The 20038-nt window shown below is 38.2% G+C and overlaps 1 protein-coding gene across 1 annotated transcript; it reads right to left on the bottom strand.

The window, feature by feature from the left end:
* Positions 1 to 443: 443 nt before the first annotated feature.
* Positions 444 to 10244, bottom strand: LOC137019387 (flavin-containing monooxygenase 5-like). Its single transcript, XM_067384795.1, has 8 exons — positions 10107 to 10244; positions 3488 to 3676; positions 3222 to 3387; positions 2847 to 2989; positions 2542 to 2741; positions 2112 to 2467; positions 984 to 1056; positions 444 to 867 (listed from the first exon to the last, which is right to left on the bottom strand). Exons 1-8 carry the CDS (start codon positions 10236 to 10238, stop codon positions 444 to 446), a joined length of 1683 nt encoding a protein of 560 aa, XP_067240896.1. The 5' UTR covers positions 10239 to 10244.
* Between the last annotated feature and the right edge of the window lie 9794 nt (positions 10245 to 20038).

Below are 20038 nucleotides of genomic sequence, written 5' to 3'. Positions count from 1 at the left end.
AAAATTTCTCAGAGGGCTGTAAAAGATAATTTATATAATCAAAATTATATTATAGTTACACTGCTTTAAATATTAACAAGTTTTTCAATATCAACATATTTGAGTAAATTAACATGTGAAACAGACATGCTAACAACTGCAGCAGTTGAGAGTGATGCACCATGAATACATGGAACTTTAACAACAAAACAGTTTGATAGTGCAAAATTATTACATACAAAACTACACAAAATCAATTATTTAAAATGAAGTTAAATGTTCTTTATACAGTAACTGTGTTTCAAATCTTAAGGCACTTTGTGATTCAAGTATTTTATATAAGTAATGTGTCAATTATAACATTTTCATGATCTTGACTACAGTTTACTCTAATTGAAGCACACTTCTTATAATATTAGATCTCATAAAAAGTATTTTAAGTTTGTCTGATATATATTTCATGATCACTGTTTAGTCACTGGTACAAGAGCCCTGATCGTGTCCAAGAGTGATGAAGGGTCTGCTATGAGCGTGTGCAGACTGGCCCTGCTGTAATACAGAGCAGACAGCAGCGCTGCTACTGACACTGAGAATATGAGTGAATGAGAGGAGCGTTGTGACTGCGGCTCCGGTGCACAGCGTGTTTTCAGAGGCTTGGTGACTCGATCCCACTGAGTTAGGATGGCTTGGCGCGCACCTTCCCATTGGCCCGGTCCGTGTAAGCGAAACTGGTACGGGGTGCATGGCCCAAAGATGATGTTCAGAGCCAGTCTAGGGTCTGTCAGGACCAGCTTCAGGATAGAAGGACGGACACCCACTTGTTTAGCCAACTCATCCATGTATGGGATGTAGTCCACCTGGATGGTGTGTCTCTGGGCAGCTACAAACCTGCATGACAGTGTGATTAAGAGTCATCAAGATATACTGAAATTTCATTTCTATATAACTGTAGAAATTGTGTAAATGCTGTGTTATAAAGTCATGTGAGATGAAGTGTGGAGAACCTTTGAGCCATTGCTTCCTCTTTTGCTTTAATGTCCTTCATCATTGCACTTATTGGAGGCAGTTTACACAGTCCTAGTGAGCATAGCACAGTTTGTTATGTACAAAAACACTATACTTAATGTTCTGACATGTTAAGAAAGAATTAGAAAAAATAAGAATATCCTGAAAAATATTTTTAAGTACTATGTCATACTGTAACTTTCAGAACCACTCATAAAATACCAAGACAAGAACAAAACGAGACAAAATGTCATTGTCTAATTGTCAAAATACTTTGCAGGACAGTGGCCCTCTAGAAATGAGTTTGAAGATGCCTACTTTAAGCAGAGTTTAGCTCCAACCCCATTTAAACACACCTGAACCAGCTAATTAAGGTCTAATTAGACATACTAGAAACATCCTGGCAGGTGTGTTGAGACAAGTTAAAGCTAAACTCTGCAGGACATTGGCCCTCCAGGACCGAGTTTGGAGAACCTTGGCTTAAAGGATTGGTTCACTTTAAAATGAAATTTACTCCAAGATTTACTCACCCTCAAGCCATTCTAGGTGTATGTTACTTTCTGCTTAATATCTATATTAATAAATATCCTGACACATTCAAGCTTCATAATGGAAGAGAATGGGAACGACAAGTATGAAGCTCAAGAAAGTGCATCCATCCATCATAAACGTTCTCCACACGGCTTCAGGGGGTTAATAAAGGCCTTCTGAAGCTTCCGCCAGACCACCTTCTTATGATAAAGTGTCTGTTACGCTGTTCGTAGAGTGAAGCTAGATATTTTCCTCTATAACTTATTAAATATGGATATTTTTCTTGGTGTGGAGTACATTTATAATGGATTGGAGCACTTTCTTGTGCTTCATACTTGAGTTCATACTCAAGTTTAATTTTATGATAAAGCTCAAATGTGTCAGGATACTTATTAATTAATAAAACTCAGATTGTGTTCAACAGAAAGAAGAAAGTCATGTACACCTAGGAAGGTTTGAGGTTAAATAAATCTAGGGGTAACATTTTAGGAGATAGAAATCTTAAATATTAGTAGAATAATTTGTTGTTCTGAATTATATAAACATGAATATACCCTTAGTTTTCTGTGTAGAAGATCGGAATTATGATTTGATACCTTTAAAAACACGTGTCGCCCAGCGCGCTTGCATCTCAGATATGGGCATAATGGATCCCAGAGGGTGGATCAGACCAATCATGGCTAAAGTTGGGCGCTCTAGTGCTGGGGGATACATGTATTTGTACAGGGATACCTTGTTCTTTGAGACAGGAATTACATGTGAAGACAGGAAGGGGAATGAGAAAGTGTAGCCTGTGGCAAACACCACCTGATCAATGTCATCCTCAACTGTGCCATCCTCAAAAACCACACTTGATCCACGAAACTCTTGAACATTCGGCTTGACTGAGATGGTACCGTAGAGGATCCGGTGTGGTAAATCATCATTGATCATGGGTTCTCGGCTGAAAACTCTGAGAAATAATCAAAAGACATTATATAGAACACTATGAAAAGTTTAATTGCATCAGAAATAAGTTCAGAGTACCTGTGTGCAGGCTGGAGCCCATAGAGCTTGTGGTCAAAACGTTTATTAAGTTGTTTCTCTCCCACATTGTTGATAAATCCAACAGGCAACATTTGATTAATCCAAACACGCATTCTGTTATTAAACATCATATCTGATGGAAGACCATTGTCTCCAACACGGTTTAGTATCCAAGATCCCTTTCGGGTGCTCAGATAAACCTGGAATAAAGTAAGAAAGGGAAACAATGTGGAATACAGGAGCTTTAATAGGAGTATAATAATTAATACAGTATAATCATTTACATAGTAATTGTGGTATATCACCTGTTTGGCCATTCTGCTCAGCTCTACAGCAATATCTCCTCCAGAGTTCCCAATGCCAATCACAACTACCCTCTTACCTCGCCATTCGTCGGGGGATTTGTAGTCACGACTGTGAAAGTATTTCCCCTGAAAAGTGTCTATTCCTAAAAAGAGGATTTGAATAATTATCCATTATAATATAGCAAGTATATATATACACTTTCTGAAAAACAATATTTCTGTACAACTGCCTGAGATTTTGCTTAATGCTACAACAGTTGTACAAGAGCTGTGATTAGGCCCTAATGACTCTTGTACTTTTACTATGAGTGTCCTAGATTGGCTTTTATTGACTTTGCATATAGACTCTTTGCATGGTCATCATATGTACTGCACCTGGAAAGTCCTTAAGAGGGAGGTGAGGGTGACAGTGGAGACCGGTGCAGACCATCACAGCATCAAACACCTGCTTCTCTCTCAGACCATCCTTGGACTCTATCTCTACATCCCACTGTCTAGAGTGAGAGAAGTCGTGCCTTGGTGTAACATGAAGGACTTTTGTCTAAGAAACACAAAACATGTAAATCTTTGAAACCCCAAAAACCTAAAATAAATATGATGTACAGTATATTTCTAACTTCACATTTGCTTTTAAGCCAGACCTGGAAAAGGATGTGCCGTGTGAGCTGGAAGTGCTCAGCATACATTCGGAAGTAGTCCATGATCAGGGAGTTGTGCATGTAGTTTGGGAAGTGGGCAGGGATGGGGAAATCACTGTAGCACATCATCTCCTTTGAAGTGTTGGTAATCAAAGAGTGGTAAATGCTAGCACGATCAGGATCAGGATTTTCCTAAAATGCAAAAACAAGAAGCAAAAATGGATCAGTTTCTCGCAGCATCTTGTTTATTGATGGTCTGCAATTAAATGTGCCTCAGGGTTCAGTGTTTGGCCTCTTTCTTTTCTTCATATGTCTTATAGCATCTGCAGATATTTTGTATAAATAACAGTCCAGGGACATTCCAGTGCAGCAAAGAAGCGCAGCTTCTTGTTCCCACATTTTCAGGGAACAGGGTTAGTTGACTTAATCTTGTGGAGGGAGCCTTAGCCATTCAAAATAACATCAGCTGAAAGCCCTGTGTCCCTCAGTTGGTTCCTCTCAGGGGCCAAACATAGAGGGTTTCACATCTCCAGTTGGGATAACAGTTTCTATTCCCCGATTGGTATATACTGGTCAATTTTGAGGCAATTAATGTGCCAATTGAGATGATGACCTCACCACATCACTTTGGGAAGCGTTTGTTGTTAGCATCTTGCAACATTAACGCATATAGAGTTGGACCCATGGTGAAGAACCAGGGTCTGAGCCACATAGAATGGGAAGAAAGCCGCAGCATTAAGCCCTTATCATGAACATGGATTTCTAAATGTGCACAAAGCATTAACACGTGACTTACCATAGATATGGATTTCAGAAAGGGCACAAAGCACTCAGCGCATGCCCTTGCCCTTATTTGCCGTGAGGAATTGCTTGGACAAAATATCTTGGCTCTTAGCCACAACTGAAACAGTCTCATATGCAAAAGGCCCATAGGAATTACAGAGGATGCTGACGCCATGAGACCTAACATTTCTTAATGCTGAAGGGTGGTTAGAATGGACTCAACTCGAGCGGGAGACGATTGTGCCCGGATCATGGTGGAATCCTAGACTGGGTAAACCCAGCCTGATCTGCCAGCGATTTGATTTCATCTGGCAACTCAGTCTTGAAACCTGTACATTCATTTCTACTGCTTCTGTTACATTTTTGCGGGAACCAATCACAGACTGGCTTATCCACCTTGCTCACTATTGGTGGGTATAACACGATGACGATAGAGAAGCGACAGCAAGTCGAGATGTGTTCCAAGTGCAATATGATTGTTACACACCGATTGAAAACTGATTTACCCATTTCTCACATGACCGTCAATCCAAGTCTTTTTTACCTTGACGATACTGAATGGCTTCTTTAGTTTAGCAAACAAATTGCTCGAGTGGGTGTAAATACCACTCACTTTCATGTATTTTTGCACAACATGCAAAAATTGCTCGATGCCATTGCTGCATCTGCAAACCGCTGATCAATGCTACAAACCAATACAAACTTAACCTATCTGCAGTTTTCGCGTTGCTCTGCAAAGTACGTTACCTGGATCATTGATCTGATTGGTTGAAGGACTATCCAATTGTGTGAATAATGCTCGTTGATCACGCCTGTTGTGCAGTAGAAAATACATAGCAGACTCCCCAGACCAACGTTCAATTTTAAATTGAGCTTCATCTGGTGATAGCCAGACAAGTGGTATTCCATATGAACCGTAAATATGTCGTTCTCTGGGTAAGGACAGAGAACACTTTTCTTCTCGTTTAGTCTCAACCCTAGAGAAACCATATGAGCTAGTGTGACATCTCTGTGTTGTAATGCCATCTCTTGTGATTGTGCTAGTATCAGCCATCTATGTAATTCAAAATGTGAATGCCTTGGAGTCACAATTGAGCCAGTGCTGCATCCATGCATTTTGTCCTGGGTGATAGGGCTAGGCTGAATGGCAGAACCCGATATTGGTAAGCTTTGCACCCGAAAGCAAACCTCAGGAACCTCCTGTGTTGTAGCAATATTTCTAGGTGAAAATATGTGTCCTTGAGATTGAGCATGTCGAGCCAACTTGTTGTGTACAGCAAAAGACCCAGAAACAAAAGAGCATGGTTTATTTAGAGAACAATTCAAAGTCTAGGCAGACTGCAATGTGTCGTCACACTGGGATGCTGCAGCTGGTAACCTGGATAACCCAAAAGGGGATTCACTCGCTGATAGTAGCTCGCAGGGCACACTAGCTTGCTGGCAGATCTGGATGCACCTCAGGCTGAAGGTGGTGAGTAATAAGCCTGGCGGATGGAAGGAACCAGGCTCGTAGATCAGAGTGCTCAGATAGATGGATTACGAGACAGCTACTGGGACTGGGACTGAGACTAAGACTGGGATAACACACAAACAGGCACTCCAGAGGAAGAGGACTGGCGAGAACGAAGGAAGTCTTTGATGAATGAGTGTTCCAGGACGTCCTGGACTGGAATCCAGCTACACTTCTCGGGACCGTAACCCGCCCAACCCGCATATCTAGCTATTGAACCACTCAAAAACACCACAAGGAAAACTCCAAAACCACAACAGCCTTACAAGACAGCGATATCTAAGAGATAACACAGACAAATGCCACAGGTTGTTAATCATCCAACAAAGACACGAACAAACAGCAGGGAGAAATAGCAAAGACAATCAACGAAGACAAAATGCTCGCGCCTTCTTGGAATAAATAAGAAGACAATTAAACCCGGCTCATGACACAACTGTGATGTTGAATTGTGACACGATCATCTTTACAGTTAACATCTTGAACTTGAGAGCTTTGACTGAATAGTTTAAGCCTTAAAAATTGGACGCAGCCCTTCATCTAAAAATTGGGACGCAGCCCTTCATCCTTTTTGGGAACTAAGAAGTATCTGCTGAAGTAACCTGACTCTCTGGAAACATTTCCTCCAGAAGATACTGCAGCTCTTGTGACAGTAAAGTCGCTTGCCCCTGCTTCATGGTAGTGGAGACCACACCGTTTAAACATGGAGAACAACAAATAAATTGGATTCTGTGTCTTTTTTCTACGGTCTTTAAAACACACGCAGAAATCTCGCTGCCAATTTTTCTGAAATGAGCACTAAATTTGATACTTCCCTTAGAGGGGATGTTAGTTAACAGAACACCTAACATTTTGCTGTAAACTGTTGCCCCCTGAAGAACCAGAGGAATGTTTATGTGGGGATATTGAGAAGGGGCAATTGTTAGATACTATGAGGCTGCTGAGTGTGACGAGCCGTTCCCCAGTTTTTATGAGGGGAAGCGCAACTCACCACAGTCTGCTTTTGAGCCTTTCTTCAGCAGGTTAGCCTGGTCTACCTGCAACACTGCCATAGTGTGCACACTTCAAAGTATAGCCTCTGAAGACTAAAGACCTAATTATAGCCTTGCCTATGACGCATTTCAGTGACATCATGCAGGTTATAAATATAGGTAAATTTCATTTATGCTGTCAAATAGTATAGAACTCAAGAGGCGACACTGATACTTTTTGGGTAACAGCCACTAGATGGCACTCCGGTAGCCTGACCGCCATTATGGGGTGAAAATACTAACTGGACCATAGAATCCTTCACATCTAACGCACCCAAAATCTGCTAATTTCTCTGCCAAATCAGAAGCGCAATAGAACAGTTTTTTAAATTAAGTCACCAGTAAATTGTATGGCTCCTACAATGGATCTTATAATACATGATCAGTGGTGTAATGTAACGAAGTAATAATACTTCGTTACAGTACTTAAGTATTTTTTGGGAGAATCTGTACTTTACTTGAGTTTTTATATTTCTGTCAACTTTTACTTTTACTCCACTACATTTCCTAAATAAAATGTATACTTTTACTCCGATACATTTTCCCAAAGCATTTTCGTTACTTACTACAAAATAAAGTCGGAAGAACACAGACTGCAAGCAAGCATGTGCAAACAAGTGCTCGCACAACCGCGGTTGATTTCATTTTCCGCGTTGCGTCCATTGCTGGAGCGGCTGAGAAGAGTGTGCTGTCATTACGAGACATTACGAGAGCGGCCTCTAGAGGCGAAATAAAAACTATCACTGATGCCTCCTAGTTTATTTTGACACGTGACGTGAGGCTGCGCTGCACAGAGCGGGACACTTCAAAAACGGATTTAAAACGGACAACAAAACGGTATGTTATACAGTGAACACTACAGTACATGTTTTCATATCATTATAAAGTAATTAGTTTGTTGACTAGATGCTGCATTAGTGGTGAACAGTATGTTTGTCGTCGAGGCTGAGAGGATGCTAACAATTAAAAATAAAAAACGGTTAAAACAATGTGACAAAAACACAAACTGTTTAATATCATTGTTACCATTCATTTTCATTTCATATCCATTTGTTCGCTGATGCATTCATTATCCAGTGAAGTTGCATATTTAAACTGTATCCTTATGCAGCGACAGAAACATAAATCAGAAATGTATTCGATTTCAGTTATTTATCGGCACTGTGTAACACATTTTGATTAGATCATCAAGTATTCTAAAAAAGAGGCTAATAATGTGTGAAAGTAGGCTATACATATAATAGACCCATGCTCTGCCTTTGTGTGTAAAGATGGTAATTTTTAAGCATGACTGTTTGGATTTATAGGAAATGAAAACACTTTACAATAAGAGTCAATTTGTAACATTAAGGTTAATAAAAGTATTGTTCATTTTTAATTTCAACATTTACGTTTTAACATTTTAAAGTTGTCTCTTACATTAGTTATAATGCACTATGAATTAACATGAACGATCAATGTATAATTAATATATTAGTATTTTTCATATTTAAAACTTACAAAAAACATTTAGCCATTTTTTTAATTCAAAGAAACAAAATGTAAGAGTTAAAATTGAACACAATCTTGCTGTTCAAACTGTGTATAAAACAATTTTTAATATGTTTTGCTCCTTTTGTATTTTACATTTACTTGTACTTTTACTTTCAATACTTAAGTACGTTTAATATCAAAAAATACTTTTTGTACTTAACAGCATTCTCCACTAAAAGTGATTGGCCAGACCAAACCGTAAGTCGTAGGGACTTGAAACTTTGAGGGCTGGTAGTACTCCAAGGCTCGCCCCAATCGGCCTGACGGGGACGCCATTTCGTCAAAAGTACGAAGTGGCTCATAACTTATTTAACTGTTAGGCCCCAGCTCAAGTTTTTTATACCGATGGAAACATTGGCTCAAGGTAGACGAGACGCATGCCTCAGATTTGCTTGTGACCCTGTTGAAATTTTCAGGTATTTTGGGATTTTTGAAAAACGTACTTTCGTGAACTAGTCCTAGGTTTTTTGCCCGATCAGAACCAAACCAGTGCAGAGATGTTCTCTGGAGTCTAAATATCAAAAGTTATCAAAAAAACGGGCTCATACTTTGGTCATGATAAAAATAAAATTGCGTAGACTGGACACTAGGTGGCGCTATAACTTGAAAGCAATAAAAACTCGAAAACAGCTGAAACTACTCAAACGTTAGTCTGATCGGCTTGAAATTTGCCGTGCAGTGTCCTGAACCAAGGGGGCATGACAGCCTATGAGGACACTGAAAAACATGGAGCACCTATTAGACAAGGTTAATGGAGGCCGATTGAAACGAAACCCGGCGGGCATATTCAAATCATGACCCTAGAGGTCTGTAAGTATTTTGAAAGAAATTGGCCTCAAGTTAGCACTAACAAGGTTTACAAAACAGCAATGATGTGTTTTTTCAAAGATCCACACAATATGCATATCATTTGATAGATCTCCTCATGCTGGACAACTTTGCCTCAATGCTGCCAATCAAACCATTCATTAATTATTCATAAATATTTGAAAAAACTGTTGCGAACTAGTCCAAGGATTTTTGCCCAATCGGAATGAAACCAGTGTAGGACAATTCTATCGACTCCCTAGATCAATAATTACCAAAAAAAAAAAAAAGTGTGTAACTTTACTCTTTGGATCGCTATAACAGGATCATTTACAAAATGGGCATGGAAAAATATACTTAAAAGCCTATCATTCCTAAACAAAAACTCAAAACTTCACAAAATTAAGTGAGCTCATGCATCATGCATCAGACTCTAAATGCCAATTTTATGGAGATCAGACCATAGCTGGCGCTATAACTTATATAAAGCTTTAAAATCCATATATTTTCAATGGTAAATTGCCTGTTTTGGCTGAAAATTGTCAGTTCCTTCTATGATTTAGGTGGTTACTTGTTTGCTAAATAAAACATAATATATTTTTATGCCTATGTGCTTAAAGGCGTTAAATGCTTGAACCCTGGTAAAAGCTGCTTGCAGCTTTAATTCTGTGTTGTCATCATTACGGTTGGATTTAAGCTTTAATGTACGTTTTGTTTTAACAAAGCAGCTGATATTGCCATAGAAACTAGTGCACTGCCGACTCACTTTCACCACAAAATGGAAATATAGGGCTACTGCTGGGCGCCAGTGTTGCAATAGAACGTTCTATCGAGTGCCGCTTCTTGTTAGTGTATTCTTTGATGCTGTTTTACACATATTCACATCTGGTCATGACTAAAGACATTCCCATAGTGCTGATAAAGCACAGCTTGAGTGTAGATTTGAAAGAGAACTCACCTTAAACCTCCAAAGACCCCCAATGTCATCACTGGTCTCAAAACACACTGGCTCCAGGCCTTCATCCAGGCAGCATTTGATGCAGGTCAGCCCAGAGGCTCCTCCACCAATCACAGCAACGCGTTTAGCCATGATGATACACAACTGTCAGATTTAAGGCAGATGCAGATGTTAGAAAAACGAGATTCCAAGTTGCTCTTTGTAGAAATGAAGTTTTATTTATGTCCGGGGTCACTGGTCACAACAACCAAGTGAGTCTCAATGAATAGAAGGATACATGCACATTTAAGTCTTACAGTTGAGTAAAAATCAATGTCTTCTTCATTGTGATTTGTTCTGGTGATTGGTTTGTAATGATCTAAGCTAATCATATGACTGGTCTTTGACCTGAGCATCCTTAGTCTGCATTTTCTGTACATTTTATGTTGACAAAATATTTATAGGGTAGAGTGGATAAAAATTAAAGTAATTATTAATATGTTACATTAAAAAAGATAAATTAAAAAATAATGAATGCAATTGCAAATGAATGTGTAATGAATGCATATAATATACAAGTTTCACTTTTTGAATGGAATTAGTGAAATAAATCAATTTTTTGATGATATTGATGATATTCTAATTATATGACCAGCACCTGTATGTTACAGAGTTCATTTAAATAGAAAATGGATGGTAAAGAAATTATTTTAGTCACTCCATCTTGGTTATTAGATATTTATTTTTTATTATAATGAAGAAATTCCAAAACTTCAAAATCATTATATCAAAAATGCTGTCATTACCAGAGATTATGATTATGGTTGGCCATGGATCCAAAATTATGAGATCTTCAGGGTTTTTTTTCTTTCTTACAGCTCATGAGCAACTGTAAGAAGGATACTTTTATTTATTGCTGTATACAGATGTATGATAAAATATATTTAAGAGATTGGATCTCTTAACTGTGGCATTCCTACGCTTAAAATAATTTATTTTTTAAATTGGTGTTTGTTATCGCAGTTTTAAAATCAACTCTATTGCGACTGATGTCATCTGACTTAATCCTTCCGAAAACATAGACACTGTTGGACAGGGAATGCCAAAGTGCCTATGTTTCACCATTTCCAACATCATCCAAGAGTTTTATTCAATTCGACTTGGTGGTTTTCCACCCTTAACAATATACATTCCCCATTCAGTTCACTGTTTGCAGAGGCATTGAGAAAATACTCTGATACTGTGGCCAGAGACAGAAAAAGTGTGTGAAAGCGTGTGAGTGTGTGTGTGAGTAATGGTGTACCAAGGCAGATATGTTGTGTGTAGCAGATGACCCAGAAGCAAGGGCGTGATTTAAACAGTATTCAGATAAAGTCCAAAATAGGCAGACTGCAAAGCGCTGTCCTCTTTGGTTCGCTTACAGCTCCCTAGTGAAAAAAGTATACTTTATTGTATTTTAAATATATTCCCTTTTTCTATAGTACAATGCAAATATACTAACAAAAAATTTACTATCTTTAAATATATAAAAAGTATATTAGTATCATATTTTCACAATACAACTTTTAACACACTTCAAAATAATTGTACTTTAGTATATTTTCTAAAAAATATATTTTAGAAAAATATACCTGAAGTGTAAGTTTAGTTTTTTTTTTAAGTGTATTTATTTGCACATAATAAAATATATTTGATGTATATTTTAACTGCGCTGAAAATGATCATATATTTAAAGTTGCAGTCTGCAACTTTTTTGTGTTAAAAATGTACAAAAATTATATAATGAGAATATACAACATGAATCCATTTTCCATACCGTGTTTTTGTCTTATCCTGAATCATTATGGTACACTTATAATAAGTGTTTATATTCGGACTATTTCAGACCGGACTGGTAGGACCCGCCGCAGAGTATCACAGTAACTGCGTGACTCGCCATAGAGACATACACGGAGAAAAGTAGCTCAGGCTAGAATGTTCCTCCTCAAGACGTGTGCAGTTCTGTTTATTAACCACTAGAGGGCCAAAAATCGTGGACAGCAGCATTAAAATATACATTATTTTATATCCTGAAGTTGTAGTGTATCTGTTGTTAAATTTGAGAATATTTTTTAAATTTACTTCTTCATCCTTGGAATTCATTATATTACTTGTGCTATTTATTTCAGTATGAATGCATTACAAGCCCATTTCATATATGCAGTGTAGCCTATACAATTTCCAAATATGTGTAAATGTTTACACTGGCAGAATCATTTTACAGTCATACACACAAATCTATATTAAACAACACACTAGCAGCACAAGTAACATTACATGCAAAAAAATACGTTGAGTGGTTAAACTTATCGGAATTCAAATGTCTCTTCAACGGTCTGTGACCAACACAGCTGTCAACATTGAACACTGAAAACAAGGGAGATTTCCCAGAATCCACCCCCAAAATTAAGGATTTTTTTTTACACAATTACCAGGCGCGCCATTTGCACGAGGAACAGGGGGTCAGGACCCCTGCAGTTTTGAAAAGACAGAAATCAACCCCCGCACTTTTGATAGGGGCTGCTTCAATCAGTCACACTACACTGTCAGAAAAAAAGGTACAGTGCTGGTACGATTTTGTTCCTAGAGGTACAAAACTCATTTAAAGGTCCACAATTGGTCCTTAGGGTACAAATATGTACCCAAAATGGCTTATAAAGGTACAAATTTTAGGTTTAGATGTGAAAGGTCCATTTTTGTACCTTTTGAAACGTTTTTTTTTTTTTTTCAGTTAAACTAGAATAACTTATATCTGTTTCTTTATTAATTAAATGTATGTCAGGTCAAAATAACAGCAAGACAACATATTAAGTAGTTTTAAATGTTAAAAATAAAATGGTGAGATGTTTTGTAGGACTATATATTAGCTATATAAATGAAAATACTTCACCATCACTTCATGTAACGTTAGCCTATCCTGTCTGTAAAATAAAATAAATTTTATTTCCAAACATATTAATGATTCTATTAAATTAAATATATTTATAATAATTGTTCATGTTTGTTGTAATGTAGTATAATTTTTTTTTCAACGTTACGATTGTTGTCGCTTTAAGAATTTCCCGCTCTGCTTGATCGTCGTTCATCAAGTGTGCGCGCGCGGGCGCGGTCCTGACAGAACTTAAGAACACGATTTCGTCGAGCATTTTTTGGACACATTTTTCAGGTAAATGCGAGATAATGTTATATATTCATATTTCTTCACGTATTGTGCTATGTTGTGTTGATTTTGTCAAATTCGATGTTCCCCTGCTTAAAGCCCGCGAAAAGTAAGTTAATGCGTCATACGTCAGACTGGCCGTTGTACGACGGATTTGGGAAGCGCCTTCAAAAGTTCAGAATGGAGTTGGGAAAAATGAATACCACACAATTAATAAAGGAGCTTATGCAGTTTGGCATCGAAATCACTGATGAGGAGAGGAAAAAATTTGAGGGTGAGTATGATTATTATCACATGTTGAGATGTTTTAAGAAAATCTAACTTAGGCTTTTCTCGAGGATAACCGATATAGACTATAAACTTTCATACCTTTGCCTCGCATACCAACTTTATTTGATAAAAACTGTGGCCGACACTATATATTGGCAGGGCTAGCCATTGTAATTAGTGGTTATCTCAGTTTTTTACATTTTGAGACTAAAAATATCCTGCCTGTGATTGCGTCATTTTGTTAGGCCGCATGAGACTTCCCCGACGCAACCCTCCGGCCATCAAACTTAAAATCAAGTGATTAATAAGTAAGGTAAAATTTACATCACAGAGGCGGTACGAATATTTATTCATTTGTTAAGCACACTTGATAATATAAAAATAATATTTGATATTAAAGCAGTTGCATTATGCAGCAGACATTATACAGCTCATTGTCTTCATGCAGTTAATTAATAAACCATCGGCTTATTATATCGGCCTTTTTCATGCTATAGTCGATATGCCGATGGTTGTGAATTGTCAAAATTGGCCAATCTCTAAAATTAAAGCTGCAGTCCGCAACTTTTTTTGTGTTAAAAATTTACAAAAATTATATAATGAGAATGTACAACATGAATCCCTTTTCCAAACCGTGTTTTTGTCTTATCCTGAATCATTATGGTACACTTATAATAAGTGTTTATATTCGGACTATTTCAGACCAGACTGGTAGGGCTCGCCGCAGAATATCACAGTAACTGCGTGACTCACGGAGAAAAGTAGCTCCGGCTAGAATGTTCCTCCTCAAGACGCGTGCAGTTCTGGGTCCAGTTGCACCAGCTGTGCGCAAGTTTCAACGTAGACCAGTTTTGACGTAAATGGGCACTAAGTTACAACTTAAGCACTACTAAATATTTTTGTGTTGCATCTTTAAACTTGAAGTGTAACTCTACGTATACACTAAATATTTACAGAAGCCTCCTATCAGAAGTAAAGGTTGGAATAAATAGCAGACTGACTGACCTGCATCAATAAGCTCTTGTTTTACCTGACAGACTTCATTCTTTACACATATATGATGCTGCTGACATTTACACTCTCTTACATTTTAAGAAAGAGAACATTATGTGAAAAGATTACTTTGTTAGCCACTCTTCAACACAATCCCGTTAAACAGTGCGCCGCTGTATGCATTGGTCCCATCACTCCGTGCATGTCAAATAAAATCAGTCATAATCAATAATGTCATTTCTTATGTTTTTTTGTGTCAGTATTTATTTATCCTTATGGAAGCCCGTTTCCGCCACTAAAAAAAAAAAAAGATGAATTGCGACTTTTATATCTCAGAATTCTGACTTTTTATCACGCAATTGCGACTTTTTATCTCAGAATTCTGACTTTATATCACGCAATTGCGACTTTATATCTCAGAATTCTGACTTTATATCACGCAATTGCGACTTTATATCTCAGAATTCTGACTTTATATCACGCAATTGCGACTTTATATCTCAGAATTCTGACTTTATATCACGCAATTGCGACTTTTTATCTCAGAATTCTGACTTTTTATCACGCAATTGCGACTTTATATTATTAACCGCTAGAGGGCCAAAAATCGCGGACAGCAGCTTTAACTTAGTGATACATTTTCCTGCAGCGCCACCAAATCAGGTGCTGGCGCCTCTGTCTGTAGAACTTAGTGGCACTGGTGCCACTGCTCTCAAATGTTAGTCTGGAGCCCTGTGTCACTGCAATTGACAAATTCAGCTGTCTGTTAGGGTTCATGTAATTTCCATGTTTTATTATATTAATCTCTATTTTAATCTTAATTTCATTTCGGAATTTATTTGTTAGCCCTGTAAAGTATTCCCCACTGGTTACCATTTTTGAGTGTGTCTTTTACCTGACAGGCAATGGTGCCGTGTTCCAGCTTCAAATATACTGGTTTGGTGCATGGTTCTAATGATGGGTAATTCAGTTGTACTTTTCATGATCTCTTTTATGTTATAGACAATGACGTAGATGGAGAGACTGTTGACATTGGGCTGACGGAGTCAATTGTTTCATTCCTCTTTGAGGGATCATTTAAGAAGCAGGCAAAATTCCACCGATTTGTCCAACAGATGAAGGAAATGGTGACATTAACGCTTGAACCTGTGCCTGCAGAATGCCTTTTTCAGTCTTCAGCTGGAGCAAGGTTGTTGTCATTTAATATTTAATATTGTTTCATTTGTTTCAGGAAACTATTCTGAAAGTTAGGGGTTTTAGAAAATATTGTTACACGTGAATATCGCAATATTATGTTTGGCGATACTGTATCGATTCTAGGGATGTCCCGATCACGTTTTTTTGCCCTCGAGTCCGAGTCATTTGATTTTGAGTATCTACCGATACTGAGTCCCGATCCGATACTTCTATAATAGCCTACATAAAAAAGAATAAAGAAGAGCGAAAAAACGGATCCAGGAACAGTGCTTTTCAGGTTTTTCAGGTATCTAACAGTAATCAAATAGTAATTAAATATAAAATATCACTGCATATTATCTTTACTGTATAAAATAAATAAAGATGAATCATTATTGAAGTTACAAAAACTGTTCAGTCAAGAGCAGTGAGTGATTTCTTTATTTGTTGTTTGATTTAACATTAAATACAGGCAGCAGGTGTAGTTTTTTTTCCCCTATAAGACATGCACAATCCAGTACATATGCTGTTACACATGCGCATGTTACACATGTCTTTCTTCACTAATATACGTTCACTTAAGACATAACCGACTATGTTTGCTAGGATACTCGCTAGGACGGGCATGTTGACATCATTTTTTGTATAAATGTGGCCGCCGAAGCGCAAGACTTGAAAGAGAACTCAGTATTTGCGCGCTGACTGGAATAAGCGTGTGCGCGCTTCGGATGAGCGCACATAAATCTTCTCACAGCGCGTGCGAGTTCTCTTTCGCGTCTTGTTCTTGAAGGTTTAAATCAGCAAGGCTTAAATAAGTTAGTTTAAACACAGATAGCAACGTGTGCTGTTCAGGTCTCACCTGCGCTCGCGCGCTATCAACACCCGTGTGATGACAGCGTAAATGACTGGACGTTACAGCAGACGGCACTCGCAGTAAACAGTTTACAAAGAATGACTGTTTTGTCCACGCTTTTTGATTATCGTTGTTGTAACGTTTTGTGCATCCATCGACTGAAACATACATTATCTGAACTCTGTCTGTTTTCCACATTGCTATTTTAAACAAACCATATTAAAGGATTAGTTCACTTTTAAATAAACTTTTGCTTATAATTTACTCACCCCCATGTCATCTAAGATGTTCATGTCTTTCTTTCTTCAGTCGAAAAGAAATTAAGGTTTTTGATGAAAACATTCCAGGATTTTTCTCCATACAATGGGCTTGAATGGGCACCAGACGGTTTCAGTGCAGCTTCAAAAGGCTTTAAACGATACCAGACGAGGAATAAGGGTCTTATCTAGCGAAACGATCAGTCATTTTTTAAAAATAATTTTTTTTTTAAGTTTTATAAACACAAATGTTGCACAATACGCAATTACGTTGAAAAGGTCACGCTTGACATAGGTGGAAGTGCAGATTCGGTGTTTACAACTTGAACGTGCAAATACTAAGTCTAACGCCATTTACAAAAAAAGGTAAAACAACAATGTCGGACGAGGAGAAGATGAGTTTTTCGCCTGCCCTACCTTTTGAACCGGAATACACAGAGGAAGAAATTAGGCAGATGGAAGAGACTGCTGCGGCGACACGCACCTCTCAAGCATCGGGCAGACGAAGATCTAACGAGACGTGGTGGTGCACATATGGCAAATGCCAACCATTGCTAACAGAGGAAGAATCTAGATGCTGCCACGACTGGACCATTTCAATCCCGCCATTAGAATCAGTCGGTGAGTCCCTGTTTCCATCTCGCTGCATTACCGGACAAAATTTCCACCGTTACTGAGCAACAGCCTTTTAAGGGGGTCGCACACCGGACGCGAAGCTCAGCGTCTTTAAAAATCGAACGCATTGTTTCCTATGAGTGTCCGCACACTGGCGGCGACATTCGGTGCCTGTCCGCGGCGCCCAGGAAGTTGTTCAAAATCCTGCTGTGCCACAGAGCACCATGTACATTGTTTACATTAAATGTATATTATATTTCTCTCAAATTGTCGTTAATGTACATACTGACTTCACCCTGTGCTGCAAGATACATCAGTTTTACATTCTTAGTTTAACAGCTTGAATAAAGTCTAAAAATGTATAATAAACGTAGCCTTTTCTTTCCTTTTGCTTTGTTGTGCCATTTTTCCATGTACACTAACCTCAGTGCGAAATATTAAAGCATATGTAACGTTTCCCTGTTGATGTAAAACACTCCCATTGTGCAGTTCTTCTATCAGGAGTCGAGTCAAAATTGAGCTCGCGTGTATATAATGTGCGCGGCCGGTGTGCGACCCCCTTTAGAGATGTTTTTGTTCTGATGGAGAAGGGTATGACTGTCTGGTGGTACTGACAACACAGGATGGAAGAACCATTAGTTGTTTTACCTTTTTTTTGTAAACGGCGTGTCTCAATCAGCTCCCTAGTTCAGTAGTCAGGCCACTGATCAGGGAATCAGCCACATTCACTTTCATACTGATTCACGACCTAGGGAACTAGGGAGCTGATGGAGACGCAGGGTTAGTATTTGCACGTTCAAGTTGTAAACACCGAATCTGTACTTCCGCCTATGTCAGGCGTGACCTTTTCAACGTAATTGCGTATTACGTGATGTCACGAACGCTCATCCGAGAACAGCAAGGAGAACATTTGTGCTTATAAAACTTAAAGGGATAGTTCACCCAAAAATGAACATTTGATGTTTATCTGTTTACCCCCAGCGCATCCAAGATGTAGGTGTCTTTGTTTCTTCAGTAGAACACAAATGATGATTTTTAACTCCAACCGCTGCCGTCTGTCAGTGGTATAATGCAAGTCAGCAGGAACTTGGACTATAAGAGTAAATAAAACACGACAGACAAATCCAAATTAAACCCTGCAGCTCGTGACGACACATTGATGTCCTAAGACACAAAATGATCGGTTTGTGTGAGAAACCGAACAGTATTTATATCATTTTTTACCTCTTATACATCACTATGTCCAACTGCATTCATCACTCGATTCGTTTGGTCTGATCGCGCTCTGACAGCGGCAGTGACGTCTCGCGCATATACTTCAATGAGAGCGAGACATCACTGCCGTTGTCAGAGCGCGATCAGACCAAACGAATCGAGTGATGAATGCCGTTGGACATAGTGGTGTATTAGAGGTAAAAAATGATATAAATACTGTTCGGTTTCTCACACAAATTGATCGTTTCGTGTCTTAGGACATCAATGTGTCATCACGAGCTGCAGGGTTTAATTTGGACTTGTCTAAGCAAGTTTTATTTACTGTTATTGTAGAAGTTCCCATCCACTAGCATTATTTGACTGACAGACGGCAACGGTTGGAGTTAAAAATCATAATTTGTGTTCTAGTGAAGAAACAAAGTCACCTACATCTTGGATGCTCTGGGGGTAAACAGATAAACATCAAACTTTTTTTACATTTTTAAAATGACTGATCGTTTCGCTAGATAAGACCCTTATTCATCGTCTGGTATCGTTTAATATCGTTTACCGTCTGGTGCCCATTCAAGCCCATTGTATGGAGAAAAATCCTGAAATGTTTTCATCAAAAACCTTAATTTCTTTTCGACTGAAGAAAGAAGGACATGGACATCTTGGATGACATGGGGGTGAGTAAATTATAAGCAAAAGTTTATTTAAAAGTCAACTAATCCTTTAACCATCTCGAATGACGACGCATCTATTGGACCACGGTGCAAGTGCGTACTGAACCGTAAGTGGAGAACCGTACAGTTTGATTTATTTATTTATTTTTACCGAGAACTGTTGCACCCCTAATACATATATATCCGAGTCCTGATTGGGAGGTAACGTCCGATTCCGATCGAGTCTGAAACCACGTGATCCGATCTGGACATCCCTAATCAATTCCCAAAAACACTATCAATATTTATATATTTATTTATTTACATCCCAGATTCGTGGCTTTGTGTTCGGTTTAAACCACAGACTGTATAAAACCCAACTGCTAGATGGCAGTGTTATCTCAGAACGTAAACTGACATGGAGAATATAATTATACTGTATTAATTTAATAAAATAAAGTTGCTTGTCAGGTTTTATGCATATGGTTGTGTGTTCTTTATTCTTTTAAATTAGATCTTTCTAAAAAAAAAAAACAAGAAATATCGCAATATATCGTATTGTAACCCCTGTATCGTGAGACGTATTGTATTGCCAGATTCTTGGCAATACACAGCCCTACAGAAAGTAGGCTAAATCTCGAACCTGGGGGTTTCCTTTGCTTTCTATATTAATTTACTGTAATTCTACTAGTGCTTAATTAATTTCCTGTATCTATAGCATTAAGTATTAT

The sequence above is a fragment of the Chanodichthys erythropterus genome, chromosome 4 (genome assembly GCF_024489055.1).
Source record: "Chanodichthys erythropterus isolate Z2021 chromosome 4, ASM2448905v1, whole genome shotgun sequence".
Classification (NCBI taxonomy): Eukaryota; Metazoa; Chordata; class Actinopteri; order Cypriniformes; family Xenocyprididae; genus Chanodichthys; species Chanodichthys erythropterus.
Note: the sequence above shows the minus strand (reverse complement) of the source record. Positions and strands in the feature narration are given on the sequence as shown.

What these genes read in the sequence shown, in the direction of transcription:
- LOC137019387 (XM_067384795.1), bottom strand. Translation starts at nt 10,238, where the DNA reads ATGGCTAAACGCGTTGCTGTGATTGGTGGAGGAGCCTCTGGGCTGACC. An exon ending in GGGCTCCAGCCTGCACACAG is followed by an intron (nt 2,468 to 2,541) that starts GTACTCTGAACT and finishes ATTATTTCTCAG; the next exon opens with AGTTTTCAGCCGAGAACCCA. An exon ending in GGCGACACGTGTTTTTAAAG is followed by an intron (nt 1,057 to 2,111) that starts GTATCAAATCAT and finishes TATGCTCACTAG; the next exon opens with GACTGTGTAAACTGCCTCCA.